Source organism: Ostrea edulis, chromosome 10 (genome assembly GCF_947568905.1).
Source record: "Ostrea edulis chromosome 10, xbOstEdul1.1, whole genome shotgun sequence".
Lineage (NCBI taxonomy): Eukaryota > Metazoa > Mollusca > Bivalvia > Ostreida > Ostreidae > Ostrea > Ostrea edulis.
The window spans coordinates 34,612,159-34,636,102 of record NC_079173.1 but is presented as its reverse complement, the minus strand read 5'-3'; the positions used below and the strand labels follow the sequence as shown (position 1 = coordinate 34,636,102).

General features: G+C 34.1%; 2 protein-coding genes across 4 annotated transcripts in view; one reads left to right on the top strand and one right to left on the bottom strand.

Annotated features, from left to right (window-relative positions):
• LOC125665883 (partner of Y14 and mago-like) overlaps positions 1-7,701 on the bottom strand; it is a 23,504-nt gene extending 15,803 nt beyond the window's left edge. The window contains exon 1 of the mRNA XM_048898842.2: positions 7,497-7,701. Within this exon, the coding sequence (XP_048754799.1) occupies positions 7,497-7,545 (49 nt within the window). The 5' untranslated portion in view covers positions 7,546-7,701. The remainder of the gene's footprint in view (positions 1-7,496) is intronic.
• LOC125665884 (uncharacterized) lies at positions 7,118-23,944 on the top strand. Of its 3 annotated transcripts, none has more exons than XM_056151118.1 (5): positions 7,118-7,195; positions 13,307-13,403; positions 14,160-14,214; positions 14,907-15,116; positions 23,403-23,944. In XM_056151118.1, exons 3-5 carry the CDS (start codon positions 14,163-14,165, stop codon positions 23,558-23,560), a joined length of 420 nt encoding a protein of 139 aa, XP_056007093.1. In that variant the 5' UTR covers positions 7,118-7,195; positions 13,307-13,403; positions 14,160-14,162; the 3' UTR covers positions 23,561-23,944. The 3 variants fall into 3 exon arrangements, with proteins under 3 accessions (XP_056007093.1, XP_056007094.1, XP_048754800.1); XM_056151119.1 differs by lacking the exon at positions 7,118-7,195 and adding an exon at positions 13,119-13,159; XM_048898843.2 differs by lacking the exon at positions 7,118-7,195 and having other exon boundaries at positions 13,151-13,403.

The following is a 23,944-nucleotide window of genomic DNA, read 5'->3' as shown; positions in this document are numbered from 1 at the left end:
AAGCGCAATGTTTATGAAAGGCAGGTTAAGATGATGTGTGACGTCATGTCTACGTTTTGACGTACGTCATAATAAGACTAAATACGTACTTCTTATTTCCATTTGTATATTGAAGTATAGTATTGTATAGTAAACATTTAGGCACACGTAATATGGCATCGAATACAAATTGTGTATAATCGACTGCAAACCACAAATCTGATTAAAATACTAAATTCTCAATAGTAATTTATTATTCTAACAAGAAAAACAGTAGACTAACTTAAATTGTAAGAATACGTAAGGGAGCACAGGTATTGAAGTAGTGGCTACTTAAAAAATAATTTTAATAAAGAATTGATGGAATTCAGTCGGCTTGAAAACAATTTTTAAAAATCTTTGGGTTTTTTGGGGGGTTGGGGTTGGGGGGGGGGGGGGGGGGGGGGGTTCACGGTCAAAACTAAAATTAATAAATGCTTGAATCAATTTCCTTTAACATGTCCAGTAATGCAAACCATGATGACCCCCCCCCCCCACCCTTCATGATAACCAACCATGCCACTTGCTATTAATGATTGAAAAATCATTAATTAATTCTGTTTTGTGAATTAATCTTAATTAATGTATCCTCACAACAACAGTGGCAATTTCATTCAATAATTAGGCCCCTATATGCGAATGCTGAAATATTTCATCATTGTGTTACAACTAGGATTATGTACAATATAATTATAAAATTTTTTTCTAATTTTCTCTTTTGAACATATTATTGCTACAAGGGGATTATCATATGCATTTCATTTTTAAAAATTAGATAGGGGGGGGGGGGGGGGTGGTGTTCCACACATACACATGCCCATGCAATAATTGAATTTATCGATTTAAATAAAATTACCATTATATTGAATGGCGTTTTATGTTCAAAGGCAGTGCTCATGTTTACACAATTTTACAAACTTTGAAAGGTTTGGCATTTTTATCTCATACAATTATTGTAACTTGAAAAGACTGCATGAGAGTAGAAAAAAATCAATTATATGCACCCAGGGGTGCATAAGCCGAGTTGCATGGGATACATTGTAAAGTCAGGAATGATGTGGCATATTCATAATTGTGAAGAACTAATTTCAGTTTTAAACTTTTCGAGTTACTGTCCAGAAACCATATTTGTCTGAAGTTTTCAATCTATTTTTGGTCACTGTGACCTTGACCTTTGACCTTTTTTTCTCCAAAATCAATAGGGGCCTTGCTTTGCTGGTATCCAACAATATAAGCAAGTTTCATTTGATTCATATTAAAAAATTTTGAGTTATCCTCCTGAAACAATTTTTTTTTAAAATTTTAAATCTATTTTCAGTCACTGTGACCTTGACCTTTGACCCCATTTTCTCCAAAATCAATAGGGGTCTTCCTTACCTGATACATTACAATACCTTTAAGTATCATTTGATTCGGATTTAAACTTTCTGAGTTATCATCCGGAAACCAAATATTTCTGAAATTTTCATTCTATATTCGGATCATCATTGTGACCTTGACCTTTGACCTTTTTTCTCCAAAATCAATAGGGGTCTTTCCTTACCTGGTACCCAACAATATATAAAAGTTTCATTTGATTCGGATTTAAACTTTCTGAGTTATCATCTGGAAAACCAAATTTTTCTGAAATTTTCATTCTATATTCGGTCTCTGTGACCTTGACCTTTGACCTTTTTTCTACAAAATCAATAGGGGTCTTCCTTACCTAGTACCCAACAATATATCAAAGTTTCATTTGATTCGGATTTATACTTTCTGAGTTATCATCCTGAAACCAAATTTTTCTGAAATTTTCATTCTATTTTCGGTCACTGTGACCTTGACCTTTGATAATTTTTCTCCAAAATCAATAGGGGTCTTCCTTACCTGGTACCCAATAATATATCAAAGTTTCATTTGATTAGATTGTAAACTTTTCGAGTTATCATCCGGAAACCAATTGTTGATGCCTAACCGCCCGCCCGCCCGCCCGCCCGCATCACCAAACCAATAGCCGAGTTCAACTTCATTGCAACTCGGCTAAAAAGGAAAGTAGAGGCAGTCTCAGAACAAGTCCTGCATCAAAGGTTAAGCAAGTCACAGTGAAGACAGCAGAAATAAAATGTATATATAGCATAAAGATATTTCAATCACATTCATGGTGGGCAGTAAATCTAGTACTGCCAACTCCCTATGGTCCCGGATTGTGATGTTTTATAGATAATATTAAAACTGGCGAACAGAATAACTTCATACTTCTCGGGAACAATTTATATCCAAATTGATTCACACAATTAAAAAATACCAATAATAATAAGTATAGATTCTTAAACTTGAAATGTCGCCTACTCAAAAGCAGTAAATCTAGGACTGTGTTGTAAATATAAAAACCGAAAATGGACACTTTTCATTCAATGCATGATTTTATAAAGATACTTTAAAAAAAAAATTTTTTTTTAAACGCTGTCGAATAAATCTTCATGTTTAACTAGAAGTATTTCTTCTTTTTCACAGTTTTGATGATTCCAAACTATACGTGCCTATATAGTGTACTGCCAACTCCCGATGGTCCGGGATTGTGATCGATGATTTATAGATAATATCAAAACCCGCCAACAGAATAACTTCATTCTTCTCAGGGACAATCTTTATGTCCAAATTGATTCACACAATAAAACAAACCCTATAATATAGATAAATTCTTAAACTTGAAATGTCGCCTACTCAAAAGTGGTCATTTATAATAAATTTTCCACTTCAGATGATCGAAAGTGAAAACCTTTACATAAATTAGTTTAATTACCATCTAATGCGAGGCAAGCCGCATTGCCTATAAATTCAAGAGAAAATCTATTACTAACAAATGGTGGGGTTTTTTTTAAATATTATATATTTATATCTAAAATCAATTATCTTTATATTTTCTAAAATAGAGTTTAAATTTTTTCTTTCTTCCCCAGCAAAACAATATCTACCAAGAATTTTGAAGGACCAATTTTACAAAAAGAAATCAATTTATTTTGATTTTCTAATGATTAAAATTTAAAATAATACAGACAGAAAGGTACACTCATGAGAAATATCAAAGCTCTATCACTTATTGCTCAAAAGTTATTAGCAAGGTTAAAGTTTCAAAAAATAAGCCAAACTCCAAGGTAAAGGTCACATGGTCAAAAATATTGGTACCCACGGAAAGGTCTTGTCACATGGAACACTCATGTGAAATATCAAAGCTCTATCACTTACTGTTCAAAAGTTATAGCAAGGTTAAAGTTTTCAAAAAGTAGGTCAAACTCCAAGGTCAAGGTCACAGGGTAAAAAATGTTGGTACCCACGGAAAGGTCTTGTCACAAGGAATACTCATGTGAAATATCAAAGCTCTATCACTTACTGTTCAAAAGTTATTAGCAAGGTTAAAGTTTCAGACAGAATGAAAGAATTAAAGATTTACAGAATTACAGAATGACAGACAGGACAAAAACAATATGCCCCCCGATCTTCGATCTTGGGGGCATAAAAATCATATATCAACAAAATCACATACATTTTGAATATTTTCTATTACCATCATGCAAAAAAAAATTAAATACCGTATCTTTCATTTTTATTCTTAAATAGAATTATTTTTTGCAATAAATAAACGTACATTGAACCAAAACAGAACAATAATTTAGTATGTTTGACTAAAAAACCATAACAAATCGGGCAATATGTAAAATGGAATATTTCAAGACAATTAGTAACAAATGTGTAATTAAATTCAGAAATTCATCAAATTAAATTTAATTTGTAATGATAGCTCTGCGGTAGAACTACATCCACGTCATAGAATCAGGGAAACACATAATTTATGTGGCTAAGAGTTCTGCCATAATTTAGAAACACAAAGATGGTAAATAATGGTAAATCTTATTAATTTTTAAAAGTAATTTGTTTCCATTTTAATGGTATTTTTCTTTGGATCATATTGTGTTATAGCTCTATGTTTGTTAACCGTATCTCTATATGTTTGTTAACCGTACCTGTATCGGTGTCCGTTTTCGGTTTTTGTATTTACAACACAGTACTAGATTTACCGCTTTTGAGTATGCGACATTTCAAGTTTAAGAATATATACTTATTATTATTGGGTTTTTTTTAATTGTGCAGTGATTGGGATAAGCATGCGCCCTGTGCCATAGTCGCATTAAATAAAAAAATGGCGCACGGAATATTGAAACACTGCGCCGTTGTGGCGCATATCGTCGATATACCTAGTTTGAGCTTTTCCCCACTGAATTCGTAGATATACGAATTTTTCAACTTTTGAGCTAATCCCCCACTTAATCTATATCGATTAAGTGCTTGAAAAATCTTCATCGCTGTTAATGCTTTAGTAATAGTACACCTTTACGTTCTTTTAAGCGCAAGTATGACTTAGATTTCCTCAGTGTCTAATCAAACAGTAAAAAAGTTATCTGATTGGTTAATACTGTAAAATTGCAATTTTAATGCGCATGGACAGGAGATGCCACAGAATAAAAATTCTTATGCCTGACAAAGGGCAAACTGACTTTAATTTTCACCTGAATGATAAGCCAGTACTGGCACTATAGGAGCAGAAGGAGACGATGACGCGGAAATGTCAAAACAGACAATTACAATGAGAATCCTAAATTTAGCAAAACGTAAATTTAACACAAAAAATAAAACTAAAGTTACCTATGGCAATGCAGTCTGTCAGTAGTGTTTAGATTATAATTTACTGATCTCTCAGATTCATCATTTTAAAAATGTCGCATAAAAATTTCAATATGGCGCATTCATTTTAGAAATGCCACATTGACACTAGCTGGTAACGCGCCATTGACACATTTAGCAATTTGTTTATCCCAATCACTGATTGTGTGAATCAATTTGGACATAAAGATTATTCCCGAGAAGTATGAAGTAATTCTATAAAACATCGCAATCCAGGACCATCGGGAGTTGGCAGTACTAGATTTACCGCCCATCCACATTCATGTATACATGTTTTATGTTTTAATGATTTTCAATACCGAGCGAAGCTCAGACGGGCTGAACGTCCGCAAAGCAAGGCTCTAAAGGTAACATGTATACGTAAAATAAAAAATGAGAATATCTGCAAATGAATAGAGATAATTTCTATATACGTTCACTGAAAATTTTGTGATCCATATGGGCGAAGCCATTATGTTTTTTTCATTAGTTGCTTCTACATTTATTCGTGTTTTAATTTTGAATGCCAAAAATACAAGACTGACATGGAATTTGTAATTCAAACACCCAGTTTTTTAAAAATGAATGGTATGATTATTATTGTTACAGTCTTTAGCCAATCATCAAATAGAAAAACAGTAATACAACTAAATAGATGGACAGGGTTCATGAGTTTCTTTAAATAAAATATACAATATATTTACGCTTACTTTTTTACCACTTTGAATTTATTGGTTAATTTTGTTTTGTTCTAACTATCTTTTAAACTGTAAACGGGGTGTATTGTTGTTTATTATTTTTTTATTTGAAAGAGAAAAAAGTCGAGGCTAAATGTGACGTCACAAGGCATGGTTTACATCAGCTGGCGTTATATTCCCCGCTTTAAATGAATAGGCGGATCCTGTAGAACTGTTATCCCCGTATATCCCCCTTTAATATTCAGATGTTACTGGGCGTTTGGTGCAAGGAAAATTTCATAAATAATATATATTTTGAAATGAATTATTGTTTATAATTGTTTGATTTGAAAGACGACGAAAAAAAATTGAGGCTACATCTGACGTCACTATGCACGGTTTACGGCTGGTGTTATATTCTCCGTTTTAAAGGAATAGGTTGATCCTGTAATAATAATCCTCATAGATACACACACACACACACACCCTTTGATACTGGGCGTTTAGCGCACGGGGAATTTCATAAAGAATACACATTTTTAAATGAATTGTAATTTACCGTACTTAACAGAATTATGATTATCACTTGGGACACGCCAATGACCATTTCATGCTCCGCTCGGTCCAACGGTCACACCGTATATATATTATAATAACCCTGGGAGAAAATTAAAACGGGCTATCTGTCTCAGCTACCTAATTTCATTCATGTAATGAGTATTTAGCAAATAGATATTGTTTAAATTAAACCTGATCAAAGCATGAACATTACATATTCTCTTTAGAGAAGTCAAGAGGCATAACCTTCATCGACTTCTCTTCGCAAGTATTCATGTTTTGATTCTGGAAAACGTAAATGCTGGAGTCGGTGACGGTTTAAATCATAACTCTGATTACGTCAGCCTGCTTTTCTCTTAACTGGTCCCCTATTGTGACAGCTCCCAAGATCAATTAACATAAACCCGGGACAGGGGACATGTTGAAAATGAATTAAAAGGAAGTAAGTGTTGATTTCCTTGCGTCAGTTTAGTGAATTACTGTTAAATGTTTGAAAACAACTTGTCTATTGCGTAAATCCAGGCACATCCGACTCGAAACGTTGGTTGAAGCATAAACCGTCACCGACTCCGGCATTAACACGTTTTCCAGAATCAAAACATGAATGCTTGCAAAGACAAGTCGATGAAGGCTATGCCTATCGACTTCTCTAATGAGAATAGAACATTACAATGTGCTGTAGCTGCGCTCGCTCAAACGGTAGCGTCAACATATTATAGTTTAATTTGAACCTGATCTAAACAGTATATAATAAATATGTAGCTGCACTGGCTTATACGTCAGCGCTGTCAGCATATTATCAAAATTGGTAATGGTGATAATTTAAATCTTCGTGTTGTCACGTCTCTGGTGCATAATCATTTATTCTCTTTAGAGAAGTCGAGAGGCATAGCCTACATCGACTTCTCTTCGCAAGCATTCATGTTTTGATTCTGGAAAACGTGTTAATGCCAGAGTCGGTGACGGTTTATGCTTCAACCGACGTTTCGACTCAGATGTGCCTGGATTTACGCAATAGACAATTTGTTTTCAAACATTTAACAGCAATGCTCAAAACTGTCATAAAGAAATCAACACTTACTTGCTTTTAATCCATTTTCAACATGTCCCCTGTCCCGGGTTTACGTTAACTGGTCTTGGAAGCTGTCACAATAGGGGACCAGTTAAGAGAAAAGCAGGCTGACGTAATCAGAGTTGTGATTTAAACCCGGGACAGGGGCATATTGAAAATGGATTAAAAGCAAGTAAGTGTTGATTTCCTTGTGACAGTTTTGTGCATTGCTGTTAAATGTTTGAAAACAAATTGTCTATTGCGTAAATCCAGGCACATCTGAGTCGAAACGTCGGTTGAAGCATAAACCGTCACCGACTCCGGCATTTACACGTTTTCCAGAATCAAAACATGAATGCTTGTGAAGAGAAGTCGATGTAGGCTATGCCTCTCGACTTCTCTAAAGAGAATACATAATCATTGTGCCCGAGTAAATTCGAGTGATACACGCGATAGCTCTCCAGATTTACATGAGAAACACATGATAAATTTACCCGTTTTCTCGTCTTTAACAACACCGTCTCGCTCAGGGACGAAATCCATGAGGAGATTAACAACTGCCCTCTGTAAAGCTTGTTAAGTTAAAGTTCGAACTTCGAAGTTTCGGTGTCGCAACTCTCCTATTTTTGGAGATATAAAAATGCGTACACCTGGACCTTTCGGCACCAAGAACTTTCGGCACCAAGACGTTTCGACACTAAACTGGTTCCCCGCTGATTGGTGCTACACACAAGAGGTATCACACCGGTAATTATTTTCACTATACACTACTATAGAGGGAAAAAAATCAGTTTACAGAATTGATGCCGAATAATGCAGTCAGAAACGTTCTATGTTACCAATCTCGTCTGCCGACACCAGAAAAACAACACCCTACGCGGCATTTTCAAAAATAAATTACTCGCAAACAAGACTACCCTCAAATCCACGTGTTTTTCACATGTGTGTAAACATTCGGAGTGCACCCCAGGAAGTAGCCTCAGCTACCAACAGCAGATAGTTCCTTTGTATACACTAGGTTATTTCTACAAATTACACAAAATTTCCTAATCAGGGTTACAAAAATTAAGAGAAAAGAAGAGGAAATGAGAAAAATCGCGCAAGGAAAAAAAATTCTTTAAATATATGGAACTACAATTGATTAAGATAATTTTGATTGGACAATTACCGGTGTGATACCAAAAGAAGCGAGGTCAACGGGTAAACTGGTTCCCGCCTGTCAACTCGACGTGATCCTATGAGGCGCCGTTTTAATATTTTTGAAGTATTTTCTGATATCAAAAAATCATTTTTTGATATCAAAAAGTATATTTTTTGATATCACAAAAATGATTTTTTGATATCAGAAATTCGAATTCTTGATATCAAATAATAAAAGTCATTTTCTGATATCAAAAATTATATTATTTGATATCAAAAAATGATTTTCTGATATCAAAAATTCGAATATTTGATATCAAAAAATCAATTTCTGATATAAAAAAATACATCATATTTTCTGATATCAAAAAATATAATTCTTGATATCAGAAATTCGAATTCTTGATATCAAAAATATAAGACATTTTCTGATATCAAAAATTCGAATTCCTGATATCAAAAAATCATTTTCTGATATCAAAAAATCGATTTTCTGATATCAAAAAATGATTGAATTGGGAAATTATTGATATCAATAATTCTTTTTTTTGATATCAGAAAATACCTCAAAAATATTAAAACGGCACCTCATATGATCCGACTCTTCGGATCAAGTCACTGTAGTAATAATACACACATATTTCTTTTGAGATAATCTTTTCATGGAAACAGCTCACTGAAAGAGACATTATTTGTTGTGTAGCGGTCAGCCGGGTTCGATCGCCGGTGACCTTTTCTCCTTTCCTGTTACATTTGGTGCCGTGACCAGCCCCTGGAATTGACAGGTGAAAATGCCTGGGTTGATGACTTCAGGGGTGAAGACATTTAAGGAGGGAGGAATGTAGCGATCAGCCGGGTTCGATCGCCGGTGGCCAAGTAGCTCAGTTGGTAGAACACCTGACTAGAGATTCAGGGGGCCCGGGTTCGAATCCCGGTCTGGTCCGTTGTATTTTCTCCTTTCCTGTTGCAGTCGAAAAGCGCATCTGGTGAATAAAATTGGAACCGTATAAGCCCTGGTTCGAGGTGGTTGACTGAACATTAGTCCTCGAGGGTTTCAACAGTCCAGTAACCATTTACTTCACTACTAGCGTAAAAATATGGATATAATTTGAATTCAATTGTTATGATAAAATGTATAGAAATTTATTTCAAAATTAAGGATTATCTCTCTCTTGCATAGCTCTGATCTTTGGACGAATTTGGCTCGTTATTGGCACTCGATACCCCCCCCCCCCCCCCCCCCCCAACTCTTCAAAGTTCATTATCAATTCGGATTACCAACGTTTTAGGCTTCAGCATTGCTGAAGGGATTATTTGTCGAAATGCGCATCTGGCGCATCAAAATTGGTACATGTGTGATAGGTGGACTTTTGTTTTATTATTTTACATAATACTTTAATTTAATTCAGATTCTCATTCATTCATGCTTGCATTCATTCATGCGCAGCGCTACTAACTTTAGTGTTTTGTGTGTATGTGTTTAAATAAACCTAAACACCCCTATTCTTTATCATGGTTAAGTCCAAGTCCCAGGTATTGAATAGCCTAGGTGAGAGTATGTACATTTTAATAGGAAATGTACTGGGTTTAAATTTCTATTGGCTGGTTTTTTGTATTTTGGCCAATGGTAGACCCTGGCGGGAATTTCAGGGTGCTTTCAGGTATTTTTTCAAAGTGAGTAGTTAGTGAGTTGCTAGACCAGTAGAAGAATAGTTTGTCTTACATAGGTGTGACTACTACATTTTATAAATCTAAAAGTACTTGGATTGTGCTATACAACACCTTTACCTGTAAGTAAAATAAGCTATTTAAAATCTATAAAATCACTAATTTAATCCTATAAGTATGAATGAAAAAAGTTATATTTTAAATAAATTGCCAAACTTGTGTGAAGGAGAAGAATGGAAGTTGCTAAATGTTATGAATGTCTATTTACCTGTTGCTAGTTTTTATTTTAATTTATGCATAAAAGATGAATCCACACTTTTCAAAGTAAATGTATTTTTCAAATTTAAGGTAGATCGTGGTCTCTTGTTTAGAAAAATGTAAACGATAAAAGAAACAATAATTTCGTCCTTTCTCGGAGAAATAAATGACAAAATCTTTTGATTTATTGAATTATTTTTATTGGGAGAACTTACATTTTTTCCAGATACCCTTAAAATTTGCGTCATTTTATTAAATTCATCTCATCAAAAATGACAGAAAATAGTAAAATGACTACAGAGGGGACATATTTCAAGTCCTTTAAAATCTGTAAAATCCTGGAGCTTTGCCCCCTAGGCCCCCACCACTGGCAGCTCCCAGACCCCGTGCCTCATAAATCCCCCCCAACCACAAATCCTGGATCCACCCCTGTTATGTCCCTCGGGCACGGAAAAAAAGACCGTGGTGAGTATTGTTTAGTACATGTATATTTTATCATATTTTTTTTCTTTGCTTATTTCTTTAAAAAGTCTTATTTTATCGTTGACCTATACCTGAATATTACTTTTGCTAACATTCACATGTCATACTTACCCGTGTGAGGTCAGTCAGGTGTGACAGTAGTGAGAGCGTTTAAATGCCCTACTATTTTCTATCGATAGCGTAGAATTTCTTTTGTCATATTTCTATCGCTTCTTTTGAGTGTGTTTGCTTGACACTTGGAACTTTCTGTAAAATGATTTAAATGTCTTGAGCGGAAGTTAGTATCCGGAAGTTGACCGCCATATTGATTTTGTTATTGTTTACATGTTACCATGCAAGTCAACTTTAATTTTATATAGACAGACACTTCTTAATCATTATTTATTAAACTATTATTGACAGATATTCATTTTGCTTATACACTTATGCTGTCAACAGAGATTATTTTATTAGTTCAAAATTGCAGCGTTATGACTTGAGTCATGTGATGCCAACGAAGGATCAAGGAAGGATTCACGAGGGATTGTGTGATACCATCCATTGACAAAATCCAGGATTACAGCCCCGGAAAAATTAACTGTTGGATCTGTGCAATAGAAGGACAGTCCGAGAAATAAGGAGTTCACTGAGGGAGTTAATGAACACTCCGATTATTGAGTGTAAATCATGAACACTGAACTGTCCACATAAGTTAGGCAACAAACCATTATACATTCATAGAAATCTGTCTAAAGGTTATAATTGTGGAATTCTTCTTTTTGTGGAAAATATGTAAGTAAATAGCATTTACTTTTTTTTTATAAAATTTGAATTGAATAAAATTGAGAGAGAGGGTAAGAGAGAATGAAAGAGATAGAAAGTGAGTGTGCGAGATAGAGTGCGTGTGCGAGGGAGAGAGTGCGATAGAGAGAGAGAGAGAGAGAGAGAGAGAGAGAGAATGCGAGCGAGCTTGTGAATGTGCGAGCGAGTGTGTGTGAGTGACTTAGAGAGTGTGAGTGACTGAAAGAGTGTGACTGAGTGACTGAGAGAGTGTGTGAGTGACTGAGAGAGATTGTGTGAGAGAGAGAGAGAGAGAGAGAGAGAGAGAGAGTGTGTGTGTGTGTGTGTGTGTGTGTGTGTGTGTGTGTGTGTGTGTGTGTGTGTGTGTGTGTGTGTGTGTGTGTGAGAGAGTGAACCTGTATCTCCAGGTACCTTGGACACGTACGAAAACATATGATATGGGGATTGACATTTGGATAAGGTCGCATCGAGTCTCTGGAACTCTCTGCCTTTTAAACTCAGACAATGTACTTCAGTGTCTAGTTTTAAATCGGACCTCAAAACACATCTCTTAGCTTTTAATTTGTGATTTATATTTTTTACATACTTAGTGCTCTTACATTACTGCTCTTACAGTGCTGTTACATTTTTTACAAGAAAAAAAACCCACCCTCATTTGCTATTTGAACTGTACATAGTTTCAACTTTGTTATCATATTTATGTACTTTCTATGTATTTGATTATTCCTAAAGGCTGTTCTGAATTGTTTAATATGTTAGTAGGGTAATTATATCATTACATTAGGCGCTAAATATCAATAATAATAATTTTAATTTTGACACTATGAATATTTTATTCACATGTATGTGCACATCGATTTTATATTATCTTTTCTATCACATTTGGAAAGCGCTGTAGAGAACTTATGAGAACTTATGTTAATAGGGCGCTATCCTCATCGAAAGTAAGTTTTTTCAAGATGGTCTTGCGGTCTAGCACGCTGGTTACATGCTGCTAGGCGATTCGGTTCGTGAATTCAACCCCGGGAAAGGACGGAATGAAGTGACATTATATGTGCTTTATATCAAACATTTCTTCACTTGGGACAGTTATGTTCATTTAAGAGATCATTGCTATTTTCCCGTGTTATATATATATATATATATATATATAAAGCACTAAATAATCACAACTAGGTACTGAAAATTTTCGCCCCAGCCCGGGGTCGAACCAGCGACCTGCGGCACCCACCGCCTAGCAAGACTGTCAAACCAGTGCGTAAGTCCACTCGGCCACAACGACTTCGCTGGAAAGGAAGTTTTGTTCTGCTCCTAAAGCGCTACTTATACACACTGATGCAATCTCACACAGTCGCTGTGTCATTCAGTGTTTAAGATATTTTTTATATTTATATATACATGTATATATATATATATATATATATCCAAATTGTGTTTTTAAAAAAATCACAGTGTCCGGTATAAAATATTAAAAGAAATAGAATAAACAGTACACAAAGTTAAAAATTTAACGCAAGCGCTTTCATTTTATAATCCTCAGGCGTTACATTTTAAAATAGTTTTAACTATTTTAAAATTTTATAATCCTCAGGCGTTAAATTTTAAAATAGTTTTAACTATTTTAAAATGTAACGCCTGAGGATTATAAAATGAAACTATTTTAAAATGTAACGCCTGAGGATTATAAAATGAAAGCGCTTGCGTTAAATTTTTAACTTTGTGTACTGCTTATTCTATTTCTTTATATATATATATATATATATATATATATATATATAATTATTTATATAGCTGACGGGCAGTACAGCCTGCTCGTGATGACGATCAGGTTTATTTTCAAATTGAAACATTAATTTCACCGTATGAATACGGTATAAAGTGCCTATTGCCAACCGCTAATCTGATATTTCCTGTATTTTAATTAATTTTGCAGATTTTTTAAAATGATAAATGTTATTGTCCCTTATCAAATTAGCCAACTGTCGTCCTGTAAGCTGTAGTGTTTAAAGCTGAAGTTGGACGAACTTTTACCATTCTGACTGCGGTAGTGAAGATCAGACAACGGATGAAAGGTAAATCTAACTAGGATTTTCTTCTAATTTCTAAATCATATAAATGTATCATAAAAAGTTTTGTTACCTGACCTAATGAAATTATTATAAAATGACGAAGTAAAGATATTTTCAAGCAATAAATTATAATTAGATTAAGCAAACAATTAATTATTTGAACAATAGAATAAGAATGATAATAAACTGTGTACAAATGAAAATTCGAAACATTTGATGATATTTATGAAAACTGATAACCAAGGTGGGTCAAACACTAAAGTAAAGCGAGAGTTTTCAGCGCGGCCTGTAGGATGTCGGCCTCTATATATAATGACGTCATAACACACGCACACACTGTTCTCCTCTGGATCTATTCACAGGGACGAATTTAGAGCCCCCCCCCCCCCCTCATTTGTTGTTATTCATTGATTTTATTATGTATAAGTAACCTAAAAAATCTCAAAACCCTGGAGCTTGGGAAGACTTTTAAGAACACCCCTGGTCCCCCACTAGGCGTTGTACTGGACTCACTGAGGGATTTCAAAGCGGCCCCCAGACCCCCAGCATATATCGCCCCTAAACAAATCGCGAGTCCGCCACTGGCACACATGCATGCACATTGCGATGAGGTGAGATGATGGAATACTTAATATCATGTATGAATAGAGAATATTTTCTAGCACGAATATGATTTAATTTTAGATGACTATATAATATACTAGATCTCTTATTGTTTGTTGAAAAGAACACGTTATTCATTTAATTTTCTTATTACAGAAAATGAAGTTTCTACGTGTTCTGATTCTAGTCTTACTTTCGTTACATATCTCAGGTAAGAATTTCTTTCCCTTCGATCTTTTTTCCTCTGTTTTTTCCTTACCACAAAGCATTCCTTTCATGGCATGAGGTCGAACGTTAGCTGCGACAGACTGCGTCGCCTGATAAACAAGTCTTCATGTTCTCTTCGGATGTGGTTAAGCGATCAGCCTCAGAATTGGACTGTGGAATATTTTTACCCATAAATAAGAGATAAAGGGTATCAAACAAAATGCCTCAAAAATCTTGCTATTTGTGAAACTTTGGGTTTTTTTATTCTGCACTACTCGTCTTTGACACCCTCACAGCTCTTAGCTGGTTACCGACCCCTGAACCGATTAGAAAATTGCGGATTTGAAAATCAGCACCGATGTCACCATTAAATATCGTCAAATTATAAACATGTAAACTTTTACAATATCATCAAATTATAAGCATCTAAACATGTAAACTTTTACAATATCGTCCAATTATGAAAATTTAAACATGAACATTATTCCAATGAATGTATCTTTTTCTTTTAAATCGTTGTAACTGAATGTTTGTAAGCTTTACATCGAAGTACCGTGGCAACTCTCTCTCTCTCTCTCTCTCTCTCTCTCTCTCTCTCTCTCCGTGCACCCCATCTATGTACATTGTACATTGAACGATTATTAATTAATTAATTAATTAAAGCAATCATTCATATCCCTTTCCAATGTTTTTCAGAGGGCATTGATCGGTATTATGACTGCGATGTGTACACCACTTCGGACCCCAACCCTTATTTAACCCTCAAACCGGGCTATGACGACAAAATCTGCATTCAGGACTTCTCCGATGGGTTGTTTTATTGTAAGTGGTGGACATGCCAGGCTCCACCCTGTTCACGTGACCAGGAATTACGCTCCTCCTACAACAAATGCCCTTACTGCGAAGGTAATTTCAGCATAAACCGCATATGCATTTATCGATAAATGTATACACATTGCATTTTAAGTTGTATTTGGGGGGGGGGGGTGAAAATCGCATTAGTTGATTAATTGCAGGTAGTTGATTAATTGCAGGTAGTTGATTAATTGCAGGTAGGCTAAACGTTAGTGGAATTAATTAAGTAACATTTCAAATTTAACTTGAGGACACAGTCGTGGTAGTACATGTAGACATGGCAGGGATTCCTTTTTTTTTTTTTGGAGTAACTAACACATACTTGCTTTGGGTACTGTCACTCTCAATGACCAAGTTTTGGAATGATTACCTGATTACTCGAGTCCAAGAATTGTGTACAACTATTCTATAGAGAAATCATCGTTTCGATTGGATTTGGAGAAGTCAGTCCAAGATTGTATAAAACTTAAGCTATCCTCCCAGAATTTGTCCATTGAGACAGGTGCAGTAAGCCTAATCTTTGAGGTGTTGTAAAATTGTTTATTAGGTATAGACAGTGGATGACATTCTCTATTAGTTTAGGTATAGACAGTGAATGTCATTCTCTATTAGTTTAGGTATAGACAGTGCATGTCATTCTCTATTAGTTTAGGTATAGACAGTGGATGTCATTCTCTATTAGTTTAGGTATAGACAGTGAATGTCATTCTCTATTAGTTTAGGTATAGACAGTGGGTGTCATTCTCTATTAGTTTAGGTATAGACAGTAGATGTCATTCTCTATTAGTTTAGGTATAGACAGTGGATGTCATTCTCTATTAGTTTAGGTATAGACAGTGCATGTCATTCTCTATTAGCTTAGGTGTAGACAGTGGATGTCATTCTCTATTAGTTTAGGTATAGACAGTGGATGTCATTCTCTATTAGTTTAGGTATAGACAGTGAATGTCATTCTCTATTAGTTTAGGTATAGACAGTGCATGTCATTCTCTATTAGTTTAGGTATAGACAGTGCATGTCATTCTCTATTAGTTTAGGTATAGACAGTGGATGTCATTCTCTATTAGTTTAGGTATAAACAGTGCGTGTCATTCTCTATTAGTTTAGGTATAGACAGTGAATGTCATTCTCTATTAGTTTAGGTATAGACAGTGGATGTCATTCTCTATTAGTTTAAACAGTTGATATGGAACTGTACACAAAACATTCCCATACACTTCACACCGCATTAAACATTTTCTTGTAGCACATTCCCATACATTACACACCGGACTCCCATACACTACACACCGGATTCCCATACACTACACACCGGATTTGTTGTAGCACATTCCCATGCACTACATACCGGATTTGTTGACACACATTCCCATACATTACACACCGGATTCTCATACACTACACACCGGATTTGTTGTAGCACATTCCCATGCACTACATACCGGATTTGTTTTAGCACATTCCCATACATTACACACCGAATTTGTTTTAGCACATTCCCATACACTACACACCAGATTCCCATGCACTACTCACCGGATTTGTTTAAGCACATTCTCATACACTACATACCGGATTTGTTGTAGCACATTCCCATACACTACACACCGGGTTCTCATACACTACATACCAGATTTGTTTTAGCACATTCCCATAATCTACACACCGGATTCCCATGCACTACACACCGGGTTTGTATAAGCACATTCCCATACACTAGACACCAGATTTGTTTTAGCACATTCCCATACACTAGACACCGGATTTGTTTTAGCGCATTCCCATACATTACACACCGGATTCCCATACATACACTACATATCGCATTTGATAGAGAACAAATTTTCATATACTACACACTGGATTTGTTGTAGCACATTTTCATACACTACAAACCAGAATTGTTGTAGCACATTCCCATACATTACACACCGGATTTGTTTTAGCATATTTGCATACACTACAATCTCAGATTGTGGTATCTTTAGTTTGTTTGTATCATTTCATTTTTACTTGGTTTGTCCTATCTGTAGTGTGTTTATTATTTCATTATTACTTGGGTTGTCCTATCTTTAGTGTGGCTATTATTTCATTATTACTCGGGCTGTCCTATCTTTAGTGTGGTTATGATTTCATTATTACTTGGGTTGTCCTATCTTTAGTTTAGTTATTATTTCATTATTACTTGGGTTGTCCTATCTTTAGTTTAGTTATTATTTCATTATTACTTGGGTTGTCCTATCTGTAATGTGGTTATTATTTCATTATTACTCGGGTTGTTTTCTCTTCAGTGTGGCTATTATTTCATTATTACTCTGGTTGTTTTCTCTTCAGTGTGGCTATTATTTCATTATTACTAGGGTTGTCATATCTTTAGTGTGGTTATGATTTCATTATTACTCGGGTTGTCCTATCTTTAGTGTGGTTATTATTTCATTATTACTCGGGTTGTCCTATCTTTCGTGTGGTTATTATTTCATTTTTACTCGGGTTGTCTATCTTTAGTGTGGTTGTTATTTCATTATCACTTGGATTTTCGTATCTTTAGTTTAGTTATTATTTCATTATTGCTCGGGTTGTTCTATCTTCAGTGTGGCTATTATTTCATTATTGTTCGGGGTTTTCTATTTTTAGTGTGTCTATTATTTCATTATTACTCAGGTTGTTCTATCTTCAGTTTATTTATGATTTAATTATTACTCGGGTTGTCCTATCATTAGTGTTGTTATTATTTCATTATTATTTGGGTTGTCCTATCTTTAGTGTTGTTATTATTTCATTATTACTTGGGTTGTCCTATCTTTAGTGTGATTACTATTTCATTATTACTTGGGTTGTCCTATCTTTAGTGTGGTTATGATTTCATTATTACTCGGGTTGTCCTATCTTTAGTGTTACTATTATTTCATTATTACTTGGGTTGTCCTATCTGTAGTGTGGTTATTATTTCATTATTACTCGGGTTGTTTTCTCTTCAGTGTGGCTATTATTTCATTATTACTAGGGTTCTCATATCTTTAGTGTGGTTATGATTTCATTATTACTCGGGTTGTCCTATCTTTAGTGTGGTTATTATTTCATTATTACTCGGGTTGTCCTATCTTTAGTGTGGTTATTATTTCATTTTTACTCGGGTTGTCTATCTTTAGTGTGGTTGTTATTTCATTATCACTTGGATTTTCGTATCTTTAGTTTAGTTATTATTTCATTATTGCTCGGGTTGTTCTATCTTCAGTGTGGCTATTATTTCATTATTGTTCGGGTTTTTCTATTTTTAGTGTGTCTATTATTTCATTATTACTCAGGTTGTCCTATCTTCAGTTTATTTATGATTTAATTATTACTCGGGTTGTCCTATCATTAGTGTTGTTATTATTTCATTATTACTTGGGTTGTCCTATCTTTAGTGTTGTTATTATTTCATTATTACTCGGGTTGTCCTATCTTTAGCGTGATTACTATTTCATTATTACTCGGGTTGTCCTATCTTTAGTGTGGTTATGATTTTTATTATTACTCGGGTTGTCCTATCTTTAGTTTAGTTATTATTTCATTATTACTTGGGTTGTCCTATCTGTAGTGTGGTTATTATTTCATTATTACTCGGGTTGTTTTCTCTTCAGTGTGGCTATTATTTCATTATTGTTCGGGTTGTCCTATCTTTAGTGTGGTTATGATTTCATTCTTACTCGGGTTGTCCTATCTTTAGTGTGGTTATGATTTCATTATTACTCGGGTTGTCCTATCTTTAGTGTTACTATTATTTCATTATTACTTGGGTTGTCCTATCTGTAGTGTGGTTATTATTTCATTATTACTCGGGTTGTTTTCTCTTCAGTGTGGCTATTATTTCATTATTACTAGGGTTCTCATATCTTTAGTGTGGTTATGATTTCATTATTACTCGGGTTGTCCTATCTTTAGTGTGGTTATTATTTCATTATTACTCGGGTTGTCCTATCTTTAGTGTGGTTATTATTTCATTTTTACTCGGGTTGTCTATCTTTAGTGTGGTTGTTATTTCATTATCACTTGGATTTTCGTATCTTTAGTTTAGTTATTATTTCATTATTGCTCGGGTTGTTCTATCTTCAGTGTGGCTATTATTTCATTATTGTTCGGGTTTTTCTATTTTTAGTGTGTCTATTATTTCATTATTACTCAGGTTGTCCTATCTTCAGTTTATTTATGATTTAATTATTACTCGGGTTGTCCTATCATTAGTGTTGTTATTATTTCATTATTACTTGGGTTGTCCTATCTTTAGTGTTGTTATTATTTCATTATTACTCGGGTTGTCCTATCTTTAGTGTGATTACTATTTCATTATTACTCGGGTTGTCCTATCTTTAGTGTGGTTATGATTTTTATTATTACTCGGGTTGTCCTATCTTTAGTTTAGTTATTATTTCATTATTACTTGGGTTGTCCTATCTGTAGTGTGGTTATTATTTCATTATTACTCGGGTTGTTTTCTCTTCAGTGTGGCTATTATTTCATTATTGTTCGGGTTGTCCTATCTTTAGTGTGGTTATGATTTCATTCTTACTCGGGTTGTCCTATCTTTAGTGTGGTTATGATTTCATTATTACTCGGGTTGTCCTATCTTTAGTGTTACTATTATTTCATTATTACTTGGGTTGTCCTATCTGTAGTGTGGTTATTATTTCATTATTACTCGGGTTGTTTTCTCTTCAGTGTGGCTATTATTTCATTATTACTAGGGTTCTCATATCTTTAGTGTGGTTATGATTTCATTATTACTCGGGTTGTCCTATCTTTAGTGTGGTTATTATTTCATTATTACTCGGGTTGTCCTATCTTTAGTGTGGTTATTATTTCATTTTTACTCGGGTTGTCTATCTTTAGTGTGGTTGTTATTTCATTATCACTTGGATTTTCGTATCTTTAGTTTAGTTATTATTTCATTATTGCTCGGGTTGTTCTATCTTCAGTGTGGCTATTATTTCATTATTGTTCGGGTTTTTCTATTTTTAGTGTGTCTATTATTTCATTATTACTCAGGTTGTCCTATCTTCAGTTTATTTATGATTTAATTATTACTCGGGTTGTCCTATCATTAGTGTTGTTATTATTTCATTATTACTTGGGTTGTCCTATCTTTAGTGTTGTTATTATTTCATTATTACTCGGGTTGTCCTATCTTTAGCGTGATTACTATTTCATTATTACTCGGGTTGTCCTATCTTTAGTGTGGTTATGATTTTTATTATTACTCGGGTTGTCCTATCTTTAGTTTAGTTATTATTTCATTATTACTTGGGTTGTCCTATCTGTAGTGTGGTTATTATTTCATTATTACTCGGGTTGTTTTCTCTTCAGTGTGGCTATTATTTCATTATTGTTCGGGTTGTCCTATCTTTAGTGTGGTTATGATTTCATTCTTACTCGGGTTGTCCTATCTTTAGTGTGGTTATGATTTCATTATTACTCGGGTTGTCCTATCTTTAGTGTTACTATTATTTCATTATTACTTGGGTTGTCCTATCTGTAGTGTGGTTATTATTTCATTATTACTCGGGTTGTTTTCTCTTCAGTGTGGCTATTATTTCATTATTACTAGGGTTCTCATATCTTTAGTGTGGTTATGATTTCATTATTACTCGGGTTGTCCTATCTTTAGTGTGGTTATTATTTCATTATTACTCGGGTTGTCCTATCTTTAGTGTGGTTATTATTTCATTTTTACTCGGGTTGTCTATCTTTAGTGTGGTTGTTATTTCATTATCACTTGGATTTTCGTATCTTTAGTTTAGTTATTATTTCATTATTGCTCGGGTTGTTCTATCTTCAGTGTGGCTATTATTTCATTATTGTTCGGGTTTTTCTATTTTTAGTGTGTCTATTATTTCATTATTACTCAGGTTGTCCTATCTTCAGTTTATTTATGATTTAATTATTACTCGGGTTGTCCTATCATTAGTGTTGTTATTATTTCATTATTACTTGGGTTGTCCTATCTTTAGTGTTGTTATTATTTCATTATTACTCGGGTTGTCCTATCTTTAGTGTGATTACTATTTCATTATTACTCGGGTTGTCCTATCTTTAGTGTGGTTATGATTTTTATTATTACTCGGGTTGTCCTATCTTTAGTTTAGTTATTATTTCATTATTACTTGGGTTGTCCTATCTGTAGTGTGGTTATTATTTCATTATTACTCGGGTTGTTTTCTCTTCAGTGTGGCTATTATTTCATTATTGTTCGGGTTGTCCTATCTTTAGTGTGGTTATGATTTCATTCTTACTCGGGTTGTCCTATCTTTAGTGTGGTTATGATTTCATTATTACTCGGGTTGTCCTATCTTTAGTGTTACTATTATTTCATTATTACTTGGGTTGTCCTATCTGTAGTGTGGTTATTATTTCATTATTACTCGGGTTGTTTTCTCTTCAGTGTGGCTATTATTTCATTATTACTAGGGTTCTCATATCTTTAGTGTGGTTATGATTTCATTATTACTCGGGTTGTCCTATCTTTAGTGTGGTTATTATTTCATTATTACTCGGGTTGTCCTATCTTTAGTGTGGTTATTATTTCATTTTTACTCGGGTTGTCTATCTTTAGTGTGGTTGTTATTTCATTATCACTTGGATTTTCGTATCTTTAGTTTAGTTATTATTTCATTATTGCTCGGGTTGTTCTATCTTCAGTGTGGCTATTATTTCATTATTGTTCGGGTTTTTCTATTTTTAGTGTGTCTATTATTTCATTATTACTCAGGTTGTCCTATCTTCAGTTTATTTATGATTTAATTATTACTCGGGTTGTCCTATCATTAGTGTTGTTATTATTTCATTATTACTTGGGTTGTCCTATCTTTAGTGTTGTTATTATTTCATTATTACTCGGGTTGTCCTATCTTTAGTGTGATTACTATTTCATTATTACTCGGGTTGTCCTATCTTTAGTGTGGTTATGATTTTTATTATTACTCGGGTTGTCCTATCTTTAGTTTAGTTATTATTTCATTATTACTTGGGTTGTCCTATCTGTAGTGTGGTTATTATTTCATTATTACTCGGGTTGTTTTCTCTTCAGTGTGGCTATTATTTCATTATTGTTCGGGTTGTCCTATCTTTAGTGTGGTTATGATTTCATTCTTACTCGGGTTGTCCTATCTTTAGTGTGGTTATGATTTCATTATTACTCGGGTTGTCCTATCTTTAGTGTTACTATTATTTCATTATTACTTGGGTTGTCCTATCTGTAGTGTGGTTATTATTTCATTATTACTCGGGTTGTTTTCTCTTCAGTGTGGCTATTATTTCATTATTACTAGGGTTCTCATATCTTTAGTGTGGTTATGATTTCATTATTACTCGGGTTGTCCTATCTTTAGTGTGGTTATTATTTCATTATTACTCGGGTTGTCCTATCTTTAGTGTGGTTATTATTTCATTTTTACTCGGGTTGTCTATCTTTAGTGTGGTTGTTATTTCATTATCACTTGGATTTTCGTATCTTTAGTTTAGTTATTATTTCATTATTGCTCGGGTTGTTCTATCTTCAGTGTGGCTATTATTTCATTATTGTTTGGGTTTTTCTATTTTTAGTGTGTCTATTATTTCATTATTACTCAGGTTGTCCTATCTTCAGTTTATTTATGATTTAATTATTACTCGGGTTGTCCTATCATTAGTGTTGTTATTATTTCATTATTACTTGGGTTGTCCTATCTTTAGTGTGATTACTATTTCATTATTACTCGGGTTGTCCTATCTTTAGTGTGGTTATGATTTCATTATTACTCGGGTTGTCCTATCATTAGTGTTATTATTTCATTATTACTTGGGTTGTCCTATCTTTAGTGTGGTTATTATTCCATTATTACTTGGGTTGTTTTATCATTATTTAGGTTGTATTATTTTATTATTACTTGATCTGTCGGATATATGTTTATTGCTTAACAAACATCTTTCGGTTATTGATACGATACATGTATCTGAAATAGTAGTTGCGGTATACAAACTCTCAATGTTGAAATAGACTTCTTACGTGTCAAAAATATCACAGACACATGTATTATTACATCTAAAAGGCTTGTGAACTCGGAAAAAAAGGTTTAGATTCAGCATACTAGTGTCATGATATTTATTCATTCTTCGTTTATCACCATATAAATTTCTTTGTTGTACACTACATTTTTATTTTGTCAGACTATTTTTGTTCGTTACAATATAATGTCCATAAAGTGGAATGTGTAAATCTAATATATGCGCATGCTGTATTGAGATAATGTACCATGCAATGCACCTAAACAGATAGTAAACGAGATTCATTTCAACTTTCAAAAATCAACAATTATCCCTCAGGTACCTGTAGCAATGGCGGAGAGATACACGACGTAGGGACTTCTTTTCCATGTGCGGATGGATATAACACCTGTCGATGCGCTAAGACTGGTGTCGTGATGACGAGCTACGCCATGACTAACAAAGTCGCTCTCTGTGGTGCGCCAATTGAAATATAAACATTTTATATCAATGTCCATATGGTATGACTATATTGGCGGATCATGGAAATTTTGCAATGAAGAGTTGCCACCAAAGGTTCTACTTTTTCGTCAAAAAGAGGGGGGGGTAAATGACCTTTTACTGTTTTCAACGGAAGGGGCAGGCGGTAGGGTTCCAGCCTGGATCTCATGTAGACCCATTACTGCACCGTGGCTTTGTAAGATGCAAAACATAATATATAATCTATAAAACGATAACAATAAGCTTTATATTCTCCACTTTTAACAATGTTCATGATATGATTAAGATGTACATGATTATGGACTTTTGACTTTTTATAATATTCTATTTATCATATACTGTACTTTTTAATGCAAATATAGTGTGTACGAATAGGTTTA